At 36.0% G+C, this 22,564-nt stretch overlaps 1 protein-coding gene across 3 annotated transcripts in view; it reads right to left on the bottom strand.

The window, feature by feature from the left end:
* Window positions 1-22,564, bottom strand: part of LOC120418538 (protein qui-1) — a 178,414-nt gene that overhangs the window by 71,242 nt on the left and 84,608 nt on the right. For all 3 annotated transcript variants that reach the window (XR_008212356.1, XM_039580974.2, XM_052709388.1), the window contains exon 9: window positions 21,679-21,838. Coding sequence is in view for 2 of the 3 variants with exons in the window: in XM_039580974.2 (XP_039436908.2) it covers window positions 21,679-21,838 (160 nt within the window). In the remaining variant the exon portion in view is untranslated. The remainder of the gene's footprint in view (window positions 1-21,678; window positions 21,839-22,564) is intronic.

The raw sequence follows: 22,564 nt of genomic DNA on the forward strand, positions 1-22,564 counted from the left end.
TTCACGGAAAACATCTTCCTTTTTTAACATTTAATTAAGGTCCACGCAAAGCCGAGATATTTGCATTTTAGTGGGCAAAAAGCGATGAATTTTCTAAATTCTTAGTATATAAGCGCTTTTAGCGTAAAACATTGGCTACTATGATTACAAACGGAAAGGCATATATTTTTGATGTTTTATTTTGCTCGCTCAAAAACGATATTTTTCATAACATTTCCCTTAAACAACATGAAATTTTCTCACAATGAGACGTAAGCGCGCTTGAGTGCTTCTTGCAGATGCGGCGAATGAAGCTAATGTAGGTAATCTCAAAAACCCAAAACTTTAAAATTCGATATCTCTGGAACGAAACAAATTGAGAAATTCTCTACGAAATCAATCTTTTTTCTTTAATTCTAAATTTTGTATTTTTTAATCCGGCTGAAACTTTTTTGGTGCCTACGGTATGCCCAAAGAAGCCATTTTGCATCAATAGTATTGTCACAAAAACTTGATTTGCAAAAAACACTGTTTTTAATTTTTTTTTTCATTTTATTATATGTTTTAGGGGACATCAAAAGCCAACTTTGCAGAAATTTCCAGAATGGGCAAAAAATCTTTGACCGAGTTATGAATTTTTTCATCAATACTGATTTTGTCAAAAAATCGAAATATTAGTCGTACAAATTTTTCAATTTCATTTTTCGATGTAAAATCAAAGGAGAATGGTCGAATTTGGTCCAAGGGTGTACACAAACGGGACAAACCTTTCTCGCCGAAACATGAAAAAAAGTCTTCTGGACCAACTCTCTAAACCTCGGGGTTCAAAAGTTACAAGCTGTTGAAGTTTGAGCATTTTGGGTAAAACGGTACAAAAAATCGATTTTTTGCTATTTCTAAAATCATTCATAAAATCTCTATTTTTTTATGGATTTCGATCATCTTGATTTCATTCGACGCGTATCAGCAAAAACTATGAGTTCTGATATGTCTTAGCATGATTGAAACATGACTTCTCTTGTTTCTATCCGTTTAAACCGTTTGTGCAAGAGGCATACCAAAGTAACAAGTCGAAATTTCAAGATTTAGAAACCTAATCCTTCCCAGATTGCATCAGTGAGTATGTAAGGCTACAGTGCAATGTTCTAACAACTTATTGGGATAATCTGAGTCTGGAGTTAAGATCTGTGGGTCTACTACCGTAACAAGCAAGATGTAGACCGGTTTTGACTACAGATCTGTAGTATCCCTCGGTACTATAAAATAAGTACCAACATGCAGAAGGGTAATGTCCAGTAGGTAGTCGTGATTTTTGTTGATACGACCCTTAGTTGCTGAGATATTGCAAAGATTTAAAAACTGGAAAACTGAAGTTTTCTTAGTCTTACCTGAACAACCCACCATTTTCTAATGTCGATATCTCAGCAACTAATGGTCCGATTTTCAATGTTAAAATATGAAACATTCGTGAAATTTTTCACCTCCGTGTACGCACGTAAGCAAGCAGCAGTCAAGTGCTCAGTGCTCTATCGTTTTTTCGAAATTTTCCGCCGTAGTCTACCGTGATTACCCGCGAGTTTGCTCCTGCAGCATGCCAAAGGCCGGCCGTGGCCGTGGCAGTTCGAGTGCGGCCTCGAAAAACCCGCGAAGTTCCTCTACCGGCCGTGTGCAAAAAGGTAAACAAAACAACGCCGTGTCGACCGCCATCGCGCAGGGGAGCGTGAGCGCAGAAGGCATCGACAAAAAGTTACTACATCCCGGATATGTTCCGAGATCACCGGTGCGAACCCGTTCCGGTACTTCCGGTGCCACGACCAACACGTCAACATCCGCCAACATTCCCATCAGGAACGAGTTCCAGATGCTGAGCGACGACGAAGAAAACAACAACAACAACACCGACGGTAGCAGCACTACCGACGACGACGAATACGATGGACGTGCACGGAAGAAAGTGTCGACGTCAAAAACGAACAAATCTCCAAAAGAACGTAGACCACCTCCAATCTATGTTTTGGACACGCTGGTGGACGATATTGACGAGTTGCTGGAAGGCCTCGGATATTGTCTGAAAATCGGTAAGTCGTCAGTGCAAGTCTACACATTTGACAGCAAGAACTTCGACCTGGTTGTGGAGAAATTGAAGAATAAAAACTTCAAGTTCTACACATTCGACCCCGTGCAGAAGACAGCCGTTAAGGTCGTCTTGCAGGGGTACCAAGACCGCCCGATCTCCGACCTCAAGAAGGACCTCTCGGGTGCTGGAATAACGCCGCGTGACATAAAAGTCCTCTCGCGGAAGACAACGGTCACAGGTACACACACGCTGTACCTGTTGTACTTCGACCGCGGCACCATCAAAATTCAAGACCTGCGGCGGACTAAGGCGTTGGACGGTTTTTGGGTAAACTGGCGGTTTTACTCAAAAAACCCGACGGACGCAGCGCAATGCCACCGTTGCCAGAAATTTGGCCACGGCTCGCGGAACTGCAACCTCCCGCCCCGCTGCGTGAAGTGCGGTGAAACACACCTCTCGGAGGCGTGCACACTGCCGTGCAAGGCGGACTTGGGGGACAAGGCAGAGCAAACGAAGGCGCGCATCAAGTGCGCCAACTGTGGAGGTAACCATACCAGCAACTACCGTGGATGCAGCGCACGGAAAAACTACCTCGAGGAGCAGGAAAAGAGGAAGAAGAAAGCAGCAGCGTCCCACCCTCCTCAGCGAAGTACGAGCGTAACCGTGCCGGCAGCTGGTCATCGTACGGTTCCAGCGGACAGCTCAGCGTTCCCTCCTGGATGGGGGCGTTCGTTCGCTAGCGTGGTCGCTGCCGGTAGCGGCAATGCGGCCCAGCAAGAAGTCACCGGGGAAGATCTCTTTACCCTGCCGGAGTTCTTTGCTCTCGCGGGGGAGATGATGACGCGGTTCCAGACCTGCCGTAACAAGGCGGAGCAATTCCTGGCCCTTGGGGAGCTGATGATCAAGCACATCTACAAATGATTAAATACTGTGATTTAGTTATAAGCTTTTTCCCCTTTCCTTTGCAATTTTAGCAAGTTTTTTTTTTAAATTTTTCTTGCTCTTGTTAGTGCCTTAGTTATAGAAATAATTGTTCCAAAATGGATTATGATGCAACACACAGCTGAAAGGAACTCCAAAACTCTGTTATGAATTGCAAAAGAACCGATTGTATCTTGATTATTCACAAATAAAACCGAATTGAAATTGAATTCGTGAAATTTTCCGATCTTTTCGAAAAAAATATTTTCTTTTTTTAATCGTGACTAATATTTCAAAAGGGCGTAATATTGAACGTTTGGCCCTTTTAAAATGTTAGCCTTGCTTTAAAAAATAAAAAAAATATTTTTTTTTCGAAAGGATCATAAAATTCACGAATGTTTCATATTTTAACATTGAAAATCGGACCATAAGTTGCTGAGATATCGACTAAAACAAAATTCAAAAAAGCAAAATATAGAGAATATTCTCAGCCCTTCAAAAATATATTTTTCTAGAATGGGCAAACACGGGCACTAATTTAAAAAAAATGAATAACTGCTACTACTTTCAAAAAAGTTATTAAAAAATGGCTATAACTTGAAAACTGTGCACTTTATCAAAATTTCATTGATGTACTTTTTGGTTGTAAATTTGATTTTACATCGAAAAATGAAGTTGAAAATTTTCTGCGACCAATATTTGGATATTTTGAAAAAATCAGTATTGATTAAAAAAATCATAACTCGGTCAAAGATGTTTTGCCCATTCTAGAAATTTCTGAAAAGTTGGCTCCCCTAAAACATATCAGAAAATGAAAAAAAATAAAAATAGGGTTTTTTGCAAATCAAGTTTTTGTGACAAAAAGTGAAATTAAAAATCACCCAAATTGTTTTTACCGCGTATCATATTTTTTCAGTGTAGTTCTTATCCATACCTACAACTTTGTCGAGAACACCAAATCGATCAAAAAATTCCTTCAAAAGATACAGATTTTCGAATTTTCATAAATCATTTTTGTATGGACAGCTGCCAAATTTTTATGGAAAATTATATGGACAAACTAATGACGGAAAATGGCTTCTTTGGGCATACCGAATGCACCAAAAAAGTTTCAGCCGGATGAAAAAATAAAAAAAAATTAAAAAAAAAATTTGTGGCTTTTTGAGATACGGCCATTTAAAGTTTTCAATTGCGCAATACAGGTAGAGATAAATATTTAATCAACATTTTCTCGGAAATGGAGTCTACGTCCAATTTTCTTCAAAATTAAGTCTAAGACTGACCTTCTAAGATTTGTGTTTCCTGAGCTATCGCAGTTTAAAACTAGGAGGTTCGCTCAAAAATCGCCAAAAAGTCGATTTTTTGGGAAGGTACAAAAATGGAGGGAGTGGTCCGATTTGGATGAAATTCGGGATTCTTGCATGTTTTGATAGTATCAACAGCTCTGCCAAATTTGAGCACGATCGGAGAAGGTAGTTTTCGAATGTTGTTCCGCGGGAACAATATCAGCTTGTGGAGCAAGGTTTTGAACAAAAGTCCCATACTCTGGGCAGAGGGATGAGCTTTAAAAAATTTCCGAAACCATTCGTAATCCGCCAAATGGGGTACCCTCACTAGCGCTTGACTACTCAACAAAATAAACTGAGTAAAATGTTATTTACTACAGTTTCCAATTACCGTGCACATCGCTCACCTCCACCTCCAATGCACCTCCATTTGTCTCTCACTTATCCCAAAAGGGGTTCAACTGGTGCTACCCTGGGCTGCAAAGTGAAGCAATGCAATGCAGCCGTAAAATAGCCGGAAGATGAACTTTTCAAATGTATAGAGAAAGGATATCCCGCTGAAAGCGCGCTCACCTAGAGCGAAACCGCAAAAGGATGAGCGCCAGTTCAACCCCTAAAGGACAGGCAAAATCCTTTCCAGCTCCACATTGCTGCTGGATTTCCCCACAAACAGTCGTCGAAGAAGAATTGCGCCAGCGCTTTAATCCCTGCTGTTTCAATGACGGTTTCGACGGCTGCCACTTTTGTGCAACGATCCGGGCGATGGGGCTTGCGAGATACGAACTCATTGGAAAGCTTTTTGATATTTAACGGTTGAGACTGCTGCCCTTTCAGGAATAAAACTGTAGATAGGATTACGTCGCTTTTGTTTCAGAACTTGGTTTATGTTCGTGAGATTATGGTTTCAAATTTTACAGTCTAACACATTTGCATCAGGGGAGGAAGGATGCGTGGACATACCGTACAAAACGTTCAGTTATGATGTGATGTGTGTTTTAAGGGAGTTCCTAATTATTGCAATGCATTTGTATTGATTCATTCAAATTAATTATAGGGGAAATTCTGACATGACACCATTTCATAATTGAGCCCAACCAAAGCTAGTGAAATTTCCTGAAATGTTTGAAGTTATTCAGACACCAGCAGCGTAGCGTAACATCAAATCTAAAAATACCAATTTCAGGTGAGGAATTTGCTCTGAAAATCGTAAAAAGGGCTTGCAGCTGTCTTGAGCACACCTAAGATGTGTACTCTACGAACTTTTATGTGCCCCGTACATCTCGAGTTCTAGCTGATGGCGAAGCTGATACGTGAAGATATTATCACGAAAAAGGTATCCCAAAGCATATGCAGAGAGGGACTAAAGGTACGATTTGCAAGGGAGGTAAGGTGGAAAACAAGGTAAAAGATGACATAATAGCAATAAAACGTGATATTCCTAGCAAAATTTACGCTCCGCACTCAGATTTGTTTGGGTGCGACGTTTTACGGACTTAGGACGTGTTTTGAATATTTATTGCGAGGGCTTCCACGAGACGAAGCTTAATCATCCGTGATTGTAACTTAGTTGTACTCTGTCAGATTTTATAATCTAGAGATCATGTTGATCTTTGAATAAGTAAAAACTTTGCATATTGATTCTGTTACTAGGTCAAACAATTATAATTAATCGATCCATATAGAAATATATTCCTAAAAGTTTACAATAGAAAATTCAATAAGAACTGCTGAGTTTTACGTCACCCGTGAAAAGTGTGCCATCAACGAATTATTGATGAATATTTGCCCTAAAACTTCCTACCCAGAGCCATCCCGGGTAAAAACCCGATAAACCGCTGAGTTTTCCGCAAACACGGCTACGCTTTTTAGCCCCCCTCTCTCTCTCACTGTTTCCTGTTTTTCCCGACCCTTAACGAGAAAAAACAACAGCCAGCCAGCCAACCAGCCAGCTTGATGATGTTTTTCACTTGGCTCGTCCGCAAATCCCTGGTAGCGCTGGCATTCCACAAGTTTACCAATAAACGATAATCTGAAAACAATTCCGGCTGCTGCTCGTGCCAGCAGTTTCGAGGAAAAGCCCCCGTGTCAAACGCTCCTGAAATGCCAGGGAGGTGGTTGACGACGGTTGGCTGCCAAAGAGGGGCTCGCTCGGTTGGAATTAATCAACCGAACCTTGGGAAAGATATTGGGGCCCGTTCAGCCGTGGAAAAAGCAAATTTTCACACACCATATCCGGGCGCGCCCCCCGCAGAGAGAAAGGAGTGGCGCACCGGTTGAAAGTTTAGATGAAGTTAGGGTGACTGGGTTGATTGACTGAGTGGTTTGACTGAGAAGTTTTTTATGCTTCAAGCTATTTCAAATGTATGCTAAGGCGAAAACAAATAAGTTAAAATAAAAATAAACATTTTGTGGTTCATAATGTGTTTAAACTCTTATCAGTTTATGGAAAATACACAAAATCTTCAACCTGCAAAAGCCCAGAGCTGCTTGCTGAGCATATATTGGTAAGACGGTTGCACTACATTTTAAAGGATAGGACCTTATAAAAATAAATTTATGAAAAAAAAATACATTTTTAGGGAATCAAAACAGAAATGACTTGAGTTTATGGACACGTTTTGGTTTTTTTTCTTGAATTATGATAATTTTTTTTTTCAATGTAATAATACACGGAAAAAAAAGTGTGCGAGAAATCGTGAATTTCGATTCATGAATTCGTGAATAATTTTGTGCATGATTTCGTGATACCTTTCATGATTTCATGAATTTTATTCATGAAATCGTGCATAAAAATGCACGAATTTATGAATTTTATTCATGGCTAAAATATTTTTACGAATATTCATGAATTTTTCTTCATGAAATCATGCATATCACTATTCATGATTTCATGACTGATTTTCATGAAGTCATGACTAAACTTCATGAATTCATGAAAAATATTCATGATTTTACGATTATTTATGCATGCGTAAATTTTACGTCGTAAAATTTTATTCGCGAATTTATGAATCATGTTTTTTATGATTTCATGAAAGTTTACATGTTTTCATGAATAAAATGCATGAATACGTGCATAACATTCATGGGTTTATGAATTTGTATCCATGTTTATGACGAGTGATCTTGATCAATCAAGAACAGTTTCGTTCGAACTGTCAAGTTTGTTTTTCGCTTGCCAGTTCAGCCGCGTGTTTATTTGCCACGAAGTCAATCGCGTTGTGACTTGTCGCGTCCTGTTGTGTTTGCCGGTAAAAGTGACCGTGATTTGCGGACCCGGGATTTGGAGGTGCTGTCCACCGGAACCGGGAAAAGATCTGCGGCCGTTCCGTTGGAAATGGCAACGGAGCCAAGGGCTAGCAGGAAGAGGACCGAGCTGCAGGAGGAGGACCGAGTGGCAAGAGGAGGCCCGAATGGCAGGAGGAGGACCGAGCAGCAAGAGTAGGACCGAGTGGCAGGAAGAGGAACGAGCGCGGGAGGAGGACCAGGCGGCAGAAGGAGTGCCGAGCGGCAGGAGGAGTAACAAGGTAAGAGACAGAACAGTTCCCGGTTTGTTTCGATTGTCGAATCAAGGGGAACATGGTCCATAAGACAGTTCCCGTGTTTTATCTCCGCGTGTGACAGTTTCTTGGTCGTGGACTCGTAGGGATCTCGGTTTTCTGTCAATTGCCGGAGCATTCTACGCGTGTGACAGACAGTGAGGTTTGTTTTGGTTTTGGAAACGAAAAAATCCCGTTTTTTTATCGGTTCTCGTGGATGCGCTAAGTGACATTTCGGTGCTTTGTTTTGAGCTAGAAATGGGGACATAGGTAAAGTAAGTTAATAATTTTAATGATTTTAATATTGTAAGAATATTATTTTAAAGTATTTAACATATTTAAAGTATTTGAAGTTAATAACGTATTTTAATAATTATCAGCATTTCAATTTTCTTAGGTACTTTAATTTTGTAAAGACTTTTAAGTTTTTTGAAATATTATTATTTTTAGGTATGTTAAGTATGCTAATGAATTTAGAAATTTTTATTTTTACAGGTATGTTAATATTGTGACTTTTAAAAGTATCTAAGTATTTCAAGTATTTTAAATATTTCAAGTGTTTAGAGTTTGTTGAGTGTTGAAATAATTTTAAGCATTTAATTTTTTCCAGGTATTTTAATATTGTAAGTATTAAAAATATTTTAAGTATTTGAAATATTTATTTTTTAAGTATATTCATTTGTTCAGGTATTTTAATATTAAATGTTTTTAAAGTTTTCAAGTATTTCAAGTATTTGAAATAATTGAAGTGTTTAAAGTTTGTTAAGCTTTTAAATAATTTTAAGCAATTAATTTTTTATAGGTTTTTTAATATTTCAAGAACTTGAAATATTTTAAGTATTTTTAAGTTTTTAACATATTTAAAGTATTTAAAGAATTTTAATAATTTTAAGTATTTTCAGTATTTTAAGTATTTTCAGTATTTTAAGTATTTTAAGTATTTTAAGTATTTTAGGTATTTTAAGTATTTTAAGTATTTTAAGTATTTCAAGTATTTCAAGTATTTCAAGTATTTCAAGTATTTAAAGTATTTAAAGTATTTAAAGTATTTAAAGTATTTAAAGTATTTAAAGTATTTAAAGTATTTAAAGTATTTAAAGTATTTAAAGTATTTAAAGTATTTAAAGTATTTAAAGTATTTAAAGTATTTAAAGTATTTAAAGTATTTAAAGTATTTAAAGTATTTAAAGTATTTAAAGTATTTAAAGTATTTTAAGTATTTAAAGTATTTAAAGTATTTAAAGTTTTTAAAGTATTTAAAGTATTTAAAGTATTTAAAGTATTTAAAGTATTTAAAGTATTCAAAGTATTTAAAGTATTTAAAGTATTTAAAGTATTAAAAGTATTTAAAGTATTTAAAGTATTTAAAGTATTTAAAGTATTTAAAGTATTTAAAGTATTTAAAGTATTTAAAGTATTTAAAGTATTTAAAGTATTTAAAGTATTTAAAGTATTTAAAGTATTTAAAGTATTAAAATTATTTAAAGTATTTAAAGTATTTAAAGTATTTAAAGTATTTAAAGTATTTAAAGTACTTAAAGTATTTAAAGTATTTAAAGTATTTAAAGTATATAAAGAATTTAAAAAAAATTAAAGTATTTAAAGTATTTAAAGTATTTAAAGTATTTAAAGTATTTAAAGTATTTAAAGTATTTAAAGTATTTAAAGTATTTAAAGTATTTAAAGTATTTAATGTATTTAAAGTATTTCAAGTATTTAAAGTATTTAAAGTATTTAAAGTATTTAAAGTATTCAAAGTATTTAAAGTATTTAAAGTATTTAAAGTATTTAAAGTATTTAAAGTATTTAAAGTATTTCAAGTATTTAAAGTATTTAAAGTATTTAAAGTATTTAAAGTATTTAAAGTATTTAAAGTATTTAAAGTATTTAAAGTATTTAAAGTATTTAAAGTATTTAAAGTATTTAAAGTATTTAAAGTATTTAAAGTATTTAAAGTATTTAAAGTATTTAAAGTATTTAAAGTATTTAAAGTATTTAAAGTATTTAAAGTATTTAAAGTATTTAAAGTATTTAAAGTATTTAAAGTATTTAAAGTATTTAAAGTATTTAAAGTATTTAAAGTATTTAAAGTATTTAAAGTATTTAAAGTATTTAAAGTATTTAAAGTATTTAAAGTATTTTAAGTATTTAAAGTATTTTAAGTATTTAAAGTATTTAAAGTATTTAAAGTATTTAAAGTATTTAAAGTATTTAAAGTATTTAAAGTATTTAAAGTTTTTAAAGTATTTAAATTATTTAAAGTATTTAAAGTATTCAAAGTATTTAAAGTATATAAAGAATTTGAAAAATTTAAAATTTTTAAAGTATTTAAAGTTTTTAAAGTATTTAAAGTATTTAAAGTACTGAAAGTATTTAAAGTATTTAAAGTATTCAAAGTATTTAAAGTATTTAAAGTATTTAAAGTATTAAAAGTATTTAAAGTATTTAAAGTATTTAAAGTATTTAAAGTATTTAAAGTATTTAAAGTATTTAAAGTATTTAAAGTATTTAAAGTATTTAAAGTATTTAAAGTATTTAAAGTATTAAAATTATTTAAAGTATTTAAAGTATTTAAAGTATTTAAAGTATTTAAAGTATTTAAAGTACTTAAAGTATTTAAAGTATTTAAAGTATTTAAAGGATATAAAGAATTTAAAAAAAATTAAAGTATTTAAAGTATTTAAAGTATTTAAAGTATTTAAAGTATTTAAAGTATTTAAAGTATTTAAAGTATTTAAAGTATTTAAAGTATTTAAAGTATTTAATGTATTTAAAGTATTTCAAGTATTTAAAGTATTTAATGTATTTAAAGTATTTAAAGTATTCAAAGTATTTAAAGTATTTAAAGTATTTAAAGTATTTAAAGTATTTAAAGTATTTAAAGTATTTCAAGTATTTAAAGTATTTAAAGTATTTAAAGTATTTAAAGTATTTAAAGTATTTAAAGTATTTAAAGTATTTAAAGTATTTAAAGTATTTAAAGTATTTAAAGTATTTAAAGTATTTAAAGTATTTAAAGTATTTAAAGTATTTAAAGTATTTAAAGTATTTAAAGTATTTAAAGTATTTAAAGTATTTAAAGTATTTAAAGTATTTAAAGTATTTAAAGTATTTAAAGTATTTAAAGTATTTAAAGTATTTAAAGTATTTAAAGTATTTAAAGTATTTAAAGTATTTTAAGTATTTAAAGTATTTAAAGTATTTAAAGTATTTAAAGTATTTCAAGTATTTAAAGTATTTAAAGTATTTAAAGTATTTAAAGTTTTTAAAGTATTTAAATTATTTAAAGTATTCAAAGTATTTAAAGTATATAAAGAATTTGAAAAATTTAAAATTTTTAAAGTATTTAAAGTATTTTAAGTATTTAAAGTATTTAAAGTATTTAAAGTATTTAAAGTATTTAAAGTATTTAAAGTATTTAAAGTATTTAAAGTATTTAAAGTATTTAAAGTATTTAAAGTATTTAAAGTATTTGAAGTATTGGAAGTATTGGAAGTATTTGAAGTATTTGAAGTATTTTAAGTATTCTAAGAATTTTATTTTCTTTAATTAAAGAGTTTAAAACTCTAAAATAAAGTATACAAAAAAAGTATTTTAGGTATTTCAAGTATTTTAAGTTTTATGAGCATTTCATTTATTTTATGTATTTTGCGTATTTCAATTATTTTGAGTTTGTGAAGTAATTAATTTATTTTGCGTATTTTAAATGGTTTGAGTTTTTGAAGTTTTTAAAGATTTTATTTTGTTGAGTATTTTAAGAATTTCGGTGTTTTTTTAAATTTTCAATTCAACTCTCTATGACTCTTTTTGCGTCAAATTAAAGTGTTTGATCATCTGCATTTACAAAAATAAATCCTTTTATTGTAAGTAATCACTTTATTGTAATTGGAGTTATTAATGAGACAAAACAATTATGGCTTTATTATACGAATTATCGATTATTCTATTATTAGTTCATCAGACAATCGAGTCTGGACTGTACAAGAAATCCCTTAGGTCTTTTTGTATTTAATTTAAGTTTTCGTTGTATTTTTGTATAGTAACGATCGGTACCCAATTAACGTTTCCGAAATGCTCATGTCAAGTTTTTGAATGTTGGTTTTACTAAATTTATGATTGTATTTTTAATTTATTTAAAGCATTTTTGAACATCACATAACTGGGACCTTTGTAAATTCAGAATTCTTCCGCAGTGACCGGTAATCGGTTCCAAGGTGGCCAGATGGAGCCAGAGTACATTGGCATCACATACAATGGCTACAGTTTTAAATTTCATGAATTTTGATATGTCACATAACAGGGTTCCTTGCACATTCCGAAATGTCCCCAGTGACCACCGGTAACCGGTGACCGATTCCAAAGTGGCCAGGTGGGGCCAGATTTCATTGGCATCACATAAAATGGCCAAAGATTTGAATTTCATGAATTTTGATATGTCACAAGGCAGGGTTCCTTGCACATTCCGAAATGTCCCCAGTGTCCACCGGTAACCGGTGACCGGTTCCAATGGGGCTAGAGTGCATTGGCATCACATACAATGGCCACAGTTTTAAATTTAATGAATTTTGATATGTCACAAGACAGGGTTCCTTGCACATTCCGATATGTCCCCAGTGACCACCGGTAATCGGTGACCGGTTCCAAAGTGGCCAGGTGGGGCCAGATTACATTGGCATCACATAAAATGGCCAAAGATTTGAATTTCATGAATTTTGATATGTCACATGACAGGGTTCCTTGCACATTCCGAAATGTCCCCAGTGACCACCGGTAATCGGTGACCGGTTCCAAAGTGGCCAGGTGGGGCCAGATTACATTGGCATCACATTAAATGGCCACAGTTTTAAATTTAATGAATTTTGATATGTCACAAGACAGGGTTCCTTGCACATTCCGAAATGTCCCCAGTGACCACCGGTAACCAGTGACCGATTCCAAAGTGGCCAGGTGGGGCCAGATTTCATTGGCATCACATAAAATGGCCAAAGATTTGAATTTCATGAATTTTGATATGTCACATGACAGGGTTCCTTGCACATTCCGAAATGTCCCCAGTGACCACCGGTAATCGGTGACCGGTTCCAAAGTGGCCAGGTGGGGCCAGATTTCATTGGCATCACATAAAATGGCCAAAGATTTGAATTTCATGAATTTTGATATGTCACAAGGCAGGGTTCCTTGCACATTCCGAAATGTCCCCAGTGACCACCGGTAACCGGTGACCGGTTCCAATGTGGCCAAGTGGGGCTAGAGTGCATTGGCATCACATACAATGGCCACAGTTTTAAATTTAATGAATTTTGATATGTCACAAGACAGGGTTCCTTGCACATTCCGATATGTCCCCAGTGACCACCGGTAATCGGTGACCGGTTCCAAAGTGGCCAGGTGGGGCCAGATTTCATTGGCATCACATAAAATGGCCAAAGATTTGAATTTCATGAATTTTGATATGTCACAAGGCAGGGTTCCTTGCACATTCCGAAATGTCCCCAGTGACCACCGGTAATCGGTGACCGGTTCCAAAGTGGCCAGGTGGGGCCAGATTTCATTGGCATCACATAAAATGGCCAAAGATTTGAATTTCATGAATTTTGATATGTCACAAGACAGGGTTCCTTGCACATTCCGAAATGTCCCCAGTGACCACCGGTAACCGGTGACCGGTTCCAAAGTGGCTAGGTGGGGCCAGATTACATTGGCATCACATAAAATGGCCAAAGATTTGAATTTCATGAATTTTGATATGTCACAAGACAGGGTTCCTTGCACATTCCGAAATGTCCCCAGTGACCACCAGTAACCGGTGACCGGTTCCATAGTGGCCAGGTGGGGCCATAGTACATTGGAATCACATAAAATGTGCCCCGTTTTTTTTTTTTTTTTTTTTTTTCACAAAACAGGATTCCTTGTCAATTCCGGTATGTGCCCCCAGTGGCACGATATGGTAAATGTACAGAAAAAGTAATCCGGAAATTGTGAAAATCGTACCATGAAATCGTGAATATTACGAGTTTTACTTTACGAATTTTTGAACTATGCATATTGGGCACGAATAAGCCAGGAGCCGTGAATAAATATGCATGATTAGACATGCCCGAATACACTCGTAAACGTGAATTAAATTCATGATTTCATAAAAAAAAATCACGAATTCATGAAATATATGCATGATTTCATGAAGTTTATACATGATTTCACGATTTTTTTTACGCCTTCAAAAATAAATCATAAAAAATATTCCAGAAATCATGAATTTTGTGCACGAATTCATGAATAAAATTCACGATTTTATGATTTATTTACATTTTTTCATGAATTGTGAGCATGAAATCGCGAATATTTTTACGCCTTCATTTACAAATCGTAAAAATAATTCGAGATTTCATGAATTTTGTGCACGAAGTCATGCATAAAAATTCATGATTTCATGAATTTTATGCATGAAATCATGAATTTTAATTCACGAGGTATATTTTTTTGATCGTAATCATGAATTTTTATTCATAAAATCGTGAATATTTTTCACGACTTCATGCATCCATTTCATGAAATCATGAATATTATTCACGTTTACGAGTGAAATCGGTCATGGAAAGTCATGCATATTTATTCACGATTCCTGGATAATTCGTGCCCATTATGCATAGTTCAAAAATTCGTAAAGCAAAAATCGCGATATTCACGATTTCATGGTACGATTTGCATGATTTTCGGAAACCTTTTTTTTCCGTGTATAGTGAAGGAAAAACACCCAACCAAACATATTTCAGGAAAGCTGAAAAAAGTTTATATTTTGTGAGGAATTATTTGGTTCAATTGGGTCCTAAAATGAAGCTTAGATTGCTGATATTATTGTTTACAGCGATAAAGCTTATTTTTCTGAGTACAATGACCCTTTGTACGACCAGAAAGGGTTTAAAATGGATTTTTAAATCAATTTTGAAAAATTAACATCGCGGTCCTTCTTGACAGAAAAGCTCCTACTTGACAGCTCGTTCCAAGGGGACCATAGTTGATCCATCGAAAAAATGTTATCTTGTCAAAAAAAAATTTGCATTAAAATGAAAAAAAGTGATCAGAAATGGTTTTTAATCGTGTTTTTTAACCGTTTTACATAAAAATTGACATAGGGCTTTAGTACCCAATTTTCAATGCTAAAAAAAATTAAATTTTGTGAAATTGTCTGCTTTTTTTATTAAAATAATTTTAATTAACATTGTTAAACTTTAGAATTATGGAATGTTGGAATTATTGGTTCAATTTTCAATGAAAAAAAAAATAAAATTTTGTGAAATTGTCTGCTCTTTTTGATAAAATAATTTAAAATAGCATTTTTAAATGTTCAAAATAAATATTTTTTGCAATTTTTTAAAGGTTGCTCTTGATTCTAAAATTTCGAAATCGTTTTTAATGAAACGAGCAGAAATTTTCACAAAAGTTTTATTTATTAAATATTTAAAACCGATCTAAATAATTGTTTCCGAGTTATCACGAGTTGGATAGTGAGGGTGACACTGAGAAAAACCAATTTTTCAAAAAATTGTAACTCAATGGGTGCAAAGTAACAAATATATTCCAAAATTGACAAATTTACGGACCCAATCCTGTAACAATCTGATAGTGAAAATAGTCGAAATATGTTATAAATATTTCTGTACACAAAAATTTAGGTGATGAATTCAAAATTATATTGACAGTCCCCATAGTTTTAACAAAAAAAAAACAACTTTTTGCACTAAAACTGCAATAACTTCAAAATGTTATCGATAACATATACATATTTGGGTACCAAAAGTTGCGTCTTTCAATTACGAAAATGTTGGAATCCTTCGCTTAAATTTCGAAGCTCTCGCAGTTTTTGTGGGGGGGGGGGCTGGAAGAAGAAATTTTCTTCTTCTTTTGTTCTTCTTCCCTCTCTCCCATATGTCTTCCAAAAATTTCGGGGGGGAGGCTTCAGCCCGAAGCCCACCCCCTGGCTACGAGCCTGTCGCGGTGTGTCGATAACCCCGGATTTTATTTTCAAGAAATCATATCTCAGAATCCTGTTAATGAACTCCTTCGATTTTTTTAGTATGTTAAGTAAAATTGTCTGAGAAATCTGATAAAAATATTTCCAGTCAAAGGCTCTTTGGTTCAGAAACCATCGAAAAGGTCTTTTAAAGTTTCATACGACCTATTATTATGCTACACAGAAAAAAAAATGTAAATTTACTCGACACGGAAAAAATGAATCACATGTAAACTCAGTTGATGTAAACATGAGATTCGACGTAAACGGTTGAATCACACGTAAAATCATGTTTTTACGTATAATTTGTTGCAAATTTACATCAAATTGCATTTAAATTTAAATGTTTAATGACGTGCAAAAGTGTTACATCATAGATGATGTAACATTCGGAAATATTTTTTTGTGTGTAGGCTAGATTTTTGAAACTTTTTACTATTCTGTTATAAAAGGCTACCTTTCATTTGCGTATAAGACAGCTAAAATCGTTTTAAATGGCGGGGAGTCATGATTTTTTGGAAAAAGTGGTTTTTGAGAAAATTGACAAAAAAGAAATTTTGCGGACCACCCTAACACGGCGTAGGTCACCCTTATGGCCAAACAAAAAAAATACGGGTCTAATTATTTCGGCTAGGGAACTCCTAGAAAAATTTAGAGCCCAATCGGAGCACTTTTGTTTTTTTTTTTCAATGCTGGTTTCGTGAGGAGTTGCTGAATAAATACTAATTTTGGGACCTCAACTTATAGCAAGTGATATAAAGCCAATTAATGAACAAGGAATTAGTTTTTTCCGTGTGTCATTTTTTTTTGACGAAGAACTTCGTCTTAGGGCTCTATACAGGGTAGCAATCCAAAATTTCGCGGAGCGAAATGTAACGAAAAATTAAACGCGACTGCAAGATTTGTAACATTAATATCTCAGCTCCTGTTCAACACACGTAAAAGTGGTACCCACCAAACGAAAGGGGAGATTTCACGCATTCTTACTATACCTAATTAATGGCCATGAAATTTAGTTGAAGCACTTAAAAACTTAGTTTAAATTAATAAAACTGCTTCCACACAGCAAGCAAGCACGCACACAACACACACACGCGCACACTCTCTCTCTTGACTCCGCCCCCAAAGCCTTGCCTGCGTTTGGCCTTGACACAATTTGGCGATTTATTCCTTTTGTGCTGCTGCTTCGTAAGAGTAGCTAAACGCCATCACGATTTGAAATAAAAGGAGGTGCCGATCCAAAATCAAGGCAAATCAATCTGGACGCCGACCTGGAAGGAGCTCCTGCTGTTGCTGATGCGGGACCGAGGAGGAAACCAGCCACGAGGAATCCACGATCGGACGACGTTGCCATGGAGATTTTGCGGGACGGAACCAAGGAAGGACGCGCGGGGTGACGGATTTCACAGCTCGGCGAGCTGCCTTCACCCCGCTCCCCCAAACCGGTGACGGATTTCACAGCTCGAGGTAGCTGCAGCTCGTGATCCTTTATCAAACCTGTCCTTCCCATCCGGGTTGAGGAAGCGGCCGGATTTCGTGCATCGTGTTGCCATGGAGGCACGGAACCAAGGAAGGACGCGAGGGGTGACGGAATCCACAGCTACACAGAAAGCTGCTCTCACCCCTTCGCTCTCTCTTTGACAAATTTGACATTTCGGCAGTAGTGGCCACCATTTGGAGTGGCCGGAGGTCCCGGGGGTGTTCCGATAGGGGGACATTTGCGGAACCATAAGAGTTGGGGGAATATGGGTATCAAACTTTAGGGTTTTTGATACTGGTCATGAAATTTGACATTTTGTCAGCAGTGGCCACCACCTGGAGTGGCCGGAGGCCCCGGGGATGTTCCGATAAGGGGACATTTGCGGAACCATAAGAGTTGGGGCAATATGGGTATCAAACTTTAGGGATTTTGATACTGGACATGAAACTTGACATTTTGGCAGTAGTGGCCACCACCTGGAGTGGCCGGAGGCCCCGGGGATGTTCCGATAAGGGGACATTTGCGGAACCATAAGAGTTGGGGCAATATGGGTATCAAACTTTAGGGATTTTGATACTGGACATGAAACTTGACATTTTGGCAGTAGTGGCCACCATTTGGAGTGGCCGGAGGTCCCGGGGGTGTTCCGATAGGGGGACATTTGCGGAACCATAAGAGTTGGGGGAATATGGGTATCAAACTTTAGGGTTTTTGATACTGTACATGAAATTTGACATTTTGGCAGTAGTGGAAACCACCTGGAGTGGCCGGAGGCCCCGTGGATGTTCCGATAAGGGGACATTTACAGAACCATAAGAGTTGAGGAATATGGGTATTAAACTTTAGGGATTTTGATACTGGACATGAAATTTGACATTTTGGCAGTAGTGGCCACCACCTGGAGTGGCCGGAGGCCCCGGGGATGTTCCGATAAGGGGACATTTGCGGAACCATAAGAGTTAGGGCAATATGGGTATCAAACTTCAGGGATTTTGATACTGGACATGAAACTTGGCATTTTGGCAGTAGTGGCCACCACCTGGAGTGGCCGGAGGCCCCGGGGATGTTCCGATAAGGGGACATTTACAGAACCATAAGAGTTGGGGAATATGGGTATCAAACTTTAGGGATTTTGATACTGGACATGAAATTTGACATTTTGGCAGTAGTGGAAACCACCTGGAGTGGCCGGAGGCCCCGGGGATGTTCCGATAAGGGGACATTTGCGGAACCATAAGAGTTGGGGCAATATGGGTATCAAACTTTAGGGATTTTGATACTGGACATGAAACTTGGCATTTTGGCAGTAGTGGCCACCACCTGGAGTGGCCGGAGTCCCCGGGGATGTTCCGATAAGGGGACATTTACAGAACCATAAGAGTTGGGGAATATGGGTATCAAACTATAGGGATTTTGACACTGGACATGAAATTTGACATTTTGGCAGTAGTGGCCACCACCTGGAGTGGCCGGAGGCCCCGGGGATGTTCCGATATGGGGAGTTGGGGCAATATGGGTATCCAATATGGGAGACCATCTTTGAGCAAAAATAAATGGATCTTACGAAATTACTCTTTCGTGATTGATTGTGTGGGGACCATCCATAAACCACGTGGACACCTTAGGGTGGGGGGGGGGAGGGGTGGTTTGGCGATTGTCCACGCTCCATACAAAAAATACTTTATTTGTATGGAAATTGTCCACGATGGGGAGGGGGAGGGGTTTAAGATTTCCAAAAAAGTGTCCACGTGGTTTGTGGATGGTCCCGTGGCCAAGAAACGCAAGTATTATCAACTATAAAAATTTCATTTACTTTTGTGTCCGAAGTTCTTCGTCATGATGGTTATGCCTGTAGCATTACCACTGCACCTTTTCTGTTAAGTCTTATGAGTCTTTAAGAACCTATAACTATGCCGCAGTCACCAAAGCAATCAAAACTCTATCTCAAGCAGGGACCAAATCACGCAAAAGAAAATTGCTCTCAAAATTCTTCAAGAAAATCAATCTGCTGATGATTTTTTGTGAATTTCCTTGTCAGCACCACTTGAAAATATTTATTTCACTTTTTTTACACACGTTGCCCATCTACAAAATGTGACAGGTCGTTTTTCGACGTGTGACGTTACAATTGCAAGTGTATAGTATTGAATAAGATGTTCCGCCGAATAATCAAGATGATGATATTTTTAAATATCTTATACCGATCTTTCGTGCTTGAGAGAGGAGAGCCATGCTCCCTTCGGATTTTTTCTCTTGATGAACGTACAATGATTTTCTTTTGATGATGATTATTCCATCGCTGATCTCAAGACAAAGATATTCAAATATTACCATACCCATTTTGTTTGACCAGCCCGCTAATTTGTATGGAGACTAGGATGTAACAAGAATGACTTTTTGGCGGGCATCCAAGAGTTTGTTCTGGTGGGCACACTAAGCCCAAATCCAAAATATGAGCTTGATTGGACGTAACAGGAGCTGGCGCTTTGCATTTGAATTTTAAATGGGATCTAACCCGTAAAAAAAGAATTTTTCAAAAATGACACTTTTTGAGGCATTTTGGCCACTGAAGCGTTTATTTTCAACATGACTGGCGTGTAAGCCAGATCCTTGCGCATCTTTTGATATATATAACATTGAAATTTGGAGCACCCTGGAGCTCGGTACAGACCTTCAATGTTTGGAATTTTTTTTTTTCGAAAAATCGGCACCGGCAAAAAAGATATGCGTCGCGCCTCGCGACGTCCTCAAAAAATGACATTTTTGAAAAAATCTTTTTTTTACCGGTTGAATCTCATTTCAAATTCAAATGCAAAGCGCCAGCTCCTGTTACGTCCAATCAAACTCATATTTTGGATTTGGGCTTAGTACGCCCACCGGACAAAACCCTTGAATGCCCGCCAAAAAGTCATTTATGTTACACTCTAATGGAGACTAATAATAATAATGCAATACTGCAAAATGTTTTCTTTTGGCATGGGGAGGGCATGGACAATAAAATGGCTTGACGTTTGTATGGAAATTGTTCAAAAAATTTCCAAATCAATCAGAACAGCTTTTTTCTGATCGCAATAAGGCCCACAACCCTCTCAAATTTGGGAGCAATCGGTGCATACCCAAAGGATTTCTATAATGCATTGGATTTTTTTTTGTTTTTTTTATTTTTGTAATTTTCATTTTTCTGCCAATTGAAAAACTAATTTAATAGCGTAAAAAAACAATAAAACCTTCTCGCAGAAATTATGGTGCTATCTTACTCCTGGCAAAAGAAACAGCTTTCTTAAAACTGGTAAAAAATTTAAGCGCCCTGTATCTTTTGCCAGTAGCAAGATATCTCAATTCAAACGCTCTTTTGTTAGTTTTTAAATTGGCAGAAAAATGGAAATTGAAATTGCAGAAAGGTGGATCCGCTCAGATCGCTCCCAAATATTAAGAGGTTGTTTTGAGGCCTTTTTGTGAAAGAATTGGCTGAGCCACCCTAATGGACATTTTTTCATTCAAATAATAAAAAGAAAAACAAGGAATTACTCCTATGCAGAAATTCATAAAGTTTAACATTAAATTTAGCTCAAAACACCCTAGTCCAACCCGGAAGGCAGGCAGTCAGGTTTCCAATACATATTTCGTTTGCGTGGCGGAAAAGGGAAAAAATCGCACCGCATAGAGCAACCGCCGCCGCACGGCACACGGGGTTGTTATTCATCATCCCTCGGTTAACAAGTTTTTCTCAGTCACCCAGCAGCCCCCTCTTCTTCTATCCCCCAATTGGAGCTGGTGCTGAAAAGTCCGCTGGCACTTTTCCCAGTCTCGACGGCCTGTGGCGTGTGGGATGACGGCGCTCGTGGTTCATCCCAAAATTTGGCCCGGTTTTTCCGTGGAAGATCTCTGGGTTGGGAAGTCCCGCAAATGGAAGCGCAAAGATGAAAGTAAACACTGCCAAAATCTCGGTAATGATGATGGAATACACGTGTGCGTTGAGCGAGCCGAGCAAAAAAAAAGCTGCGTGTGGTACCGAAAAAAGAATGCGAAATTTGGAAAATTTCGCTTTTTGTTGGGTCTTGCAGCATTATCCTTTATCACAGTTTGTGGAAGAAGAATTCGTTCCGCCAAATCTGTTTGTCAGAGGAAAACACGCTTGATTCTATCAAAAGTTACGTTCTACCTTCAAAGTGAAATGTTTAAATAAGATAAAACACGTTCAATAATAAGCAGCCCCAAATGTGAAAAATCTATAATCATTTAAATAACATTAGCACTGACTTGCAATCAAATTCAGCTCGTGAAAAATACTAAACATATTCTACATTTCAAAAATACCCTTATCTTGCCAACTCATTCCAGCAGAAAAATATGCTTTCTCACCCAAAAAAGAACCCAAAACTCACCTGCACAGTCTTTTTCCGACCCTTGCCCCCGTTCGGCTCCTTGGACAGACTTTGATCGATGGCACGCTGTAGCTTTTCGTAGACCCTCGATTTGAACCGGCCCAGGTAACGCTCGTGGCTGTCCAGCTCCGGGTCGATGCCACCCTTCGCCCAGGGGACCCTGTCGGAAAAATGAAAGAGGAGGAGTGGTTGGTCAATTTTCCCTCAGTAAAAGCAAACACACACAGTACCAATAATGAAGATGGAAGATGAGAATTTATGGGTGATTAGTGGCACAGCAACGTTATTTTTCGGGCACAGAAATGGTGAAGGGCCATGGTAAGCCATGTCGAGCATGTTTTATGCAAAATGTACTCGCAGTTTCCATTAGCACTACAACACGGCGTTTCAGAGTAGGTACATTGCAATGAAAATGGTAATTTTGCAGCATTTTTTTTTCTATTTAGGGCTTCGGAATTTCAAAAACAAACAAAATCTCAAATTTTAACTACTGAGTAATTCTGTAGAATTTCGTTTTTTTCGAAATTTTCAATTTTATTATTATAATTTGAATGCAATTTTGTCCCTAATTAAAAATAGCCATTTTGTATCATTAATTTTTCCATACAAGGTTCCATACAGTTTTGAGGACTGGTGGTTAACAAAAGAAGAAAGGATTTTCTGACCGATTTGTCGTTTTTGACCAAGGTGTAGGTAATGGTTGGAACCATTCAAAGCAAATAGGTTCACTTAAAAAATCCCATTTTTCTATTCGACTTTTCATCACAAAAGTTGAATTTCGCAAAAAAAAAAAAACAAAAATTCATTTTAAATATGTTTTAGGGAACTGAAAAAAAAGGGACTTTTATGTAAAATTAGACGCCCGATTTGATGGCGTACTCAGAAT

This window comes from Culex pipiens, chromosome 3 (genome assembly GCF_016801865.2).
Source record: "Culex pipiens pallens isolate TS chromosome 3, TS_CPP_V2, whole genome shotgun sequence".
Classification (NCBI taxonomy): Eukaryota; Metazoa; Arthropoda; class Insecta; order Diptera; family Culicidae; genus Culex; species Culex pipiens.